The sequence below is a fragment of the Arachis ipaensis genome, chromosome B03 (genome assembly GCF_000816755.2).
Source record: "Arachis ipaensis cultivar K30076 chromosome B03, Araip1.1, whole genome shotgun sequence".
Classification (NCBI taxonomy): domain Eukaryota; kingdom Viridiplantae; phylum Streptophyta; class Magnoliopsida; order Fabales; family Fabaceae; genus Arachis; species Arachis ipaensis.
This window is the reverse complement of record NC_029787.2, coordinates 125,623,211-125,623,895: the sequence shown is the minus strand read 5'-3', so window position 1 is coordinate 125,623,895 and position 685 is coordinate 125,623,211. Positions and strand designations below refer to the sequence as shown.

The 685-nt window shown below is 28.9% G+C and overlaps 1 protein-coding gene across 1 annotated transcript in view; it reads left to right on the top strand.

The window, feature by feature from the left end:
* LOC107633829 (MLP-like protein 423) overlaps nucleotides 1-418 on the top strand; it is a 1,524-nt gene extending 1,106 nt beyond the window's left edge. The window contains exon 2 of the mRNA XM_016337427.2: nucleotides 17-418. Coding sequence (XP_016192913.1) covers nucleotides 17-294 — 278 coding nt within the window. The 3' untranslated portion in view covers nucleotides 295-418. The remainder of the gene's footprint in view (nucleotides 1-16) is intronic.

Genomic DNA, 685 nt, shown 5'->3' with positions numbered 1-685 from the left:
TTTTTTCTTTTTCCAGGCAATGAAGTTGTGACAGTCACAGAAAGGATTGAAGATGTTGATGATGCAAAGAGGACATTGATTTATAGTGTGATTGATGGTGACCTCCTTAAGTACTTTAAGAGTAATTACAAGGGATATATTAGTGTAACACCAAAGGGGGATGATAATGGAAGCATTGTGAAATGGTCCGCTGAATTTGAAAAGGTTAGCCAAGAGGTTCCTGAACCTATTTTCATCAAAGAATTTGCAACCAAGATGTTCCCAAAGATTGATCACTATCTTCTAAGCGCATAAATTTATAATGCGTTTTATATATTCAACAATAATGTGATTTGTTCGTGTAAGAATAATGTTGCATTTTCATATATATATGCATGTAAAATACTGTGTTGATTTACATCTTATTTAGAAGAATAAAAGGTTTATTATCCTCTATGTTATGTCTTATGATTATTAGAGAAATTTATTGAGTTATCATAGTTAATATTAAGGGATAAGTATTGTCTTGGTCCCTAACATTGAGGGTCATAATCGAAACCGCCTCCATCGTAATTTTAAATTTAAAATCATCCTTAACGTTTTTTTTTCATATTAAAATCGTCCTTTTTTAATAAAATTTTTTACGTTATTCCTGAATTACCCCTATTTTAATAATAAAAGTTATAAAATTTAAAAAAAAAAATAA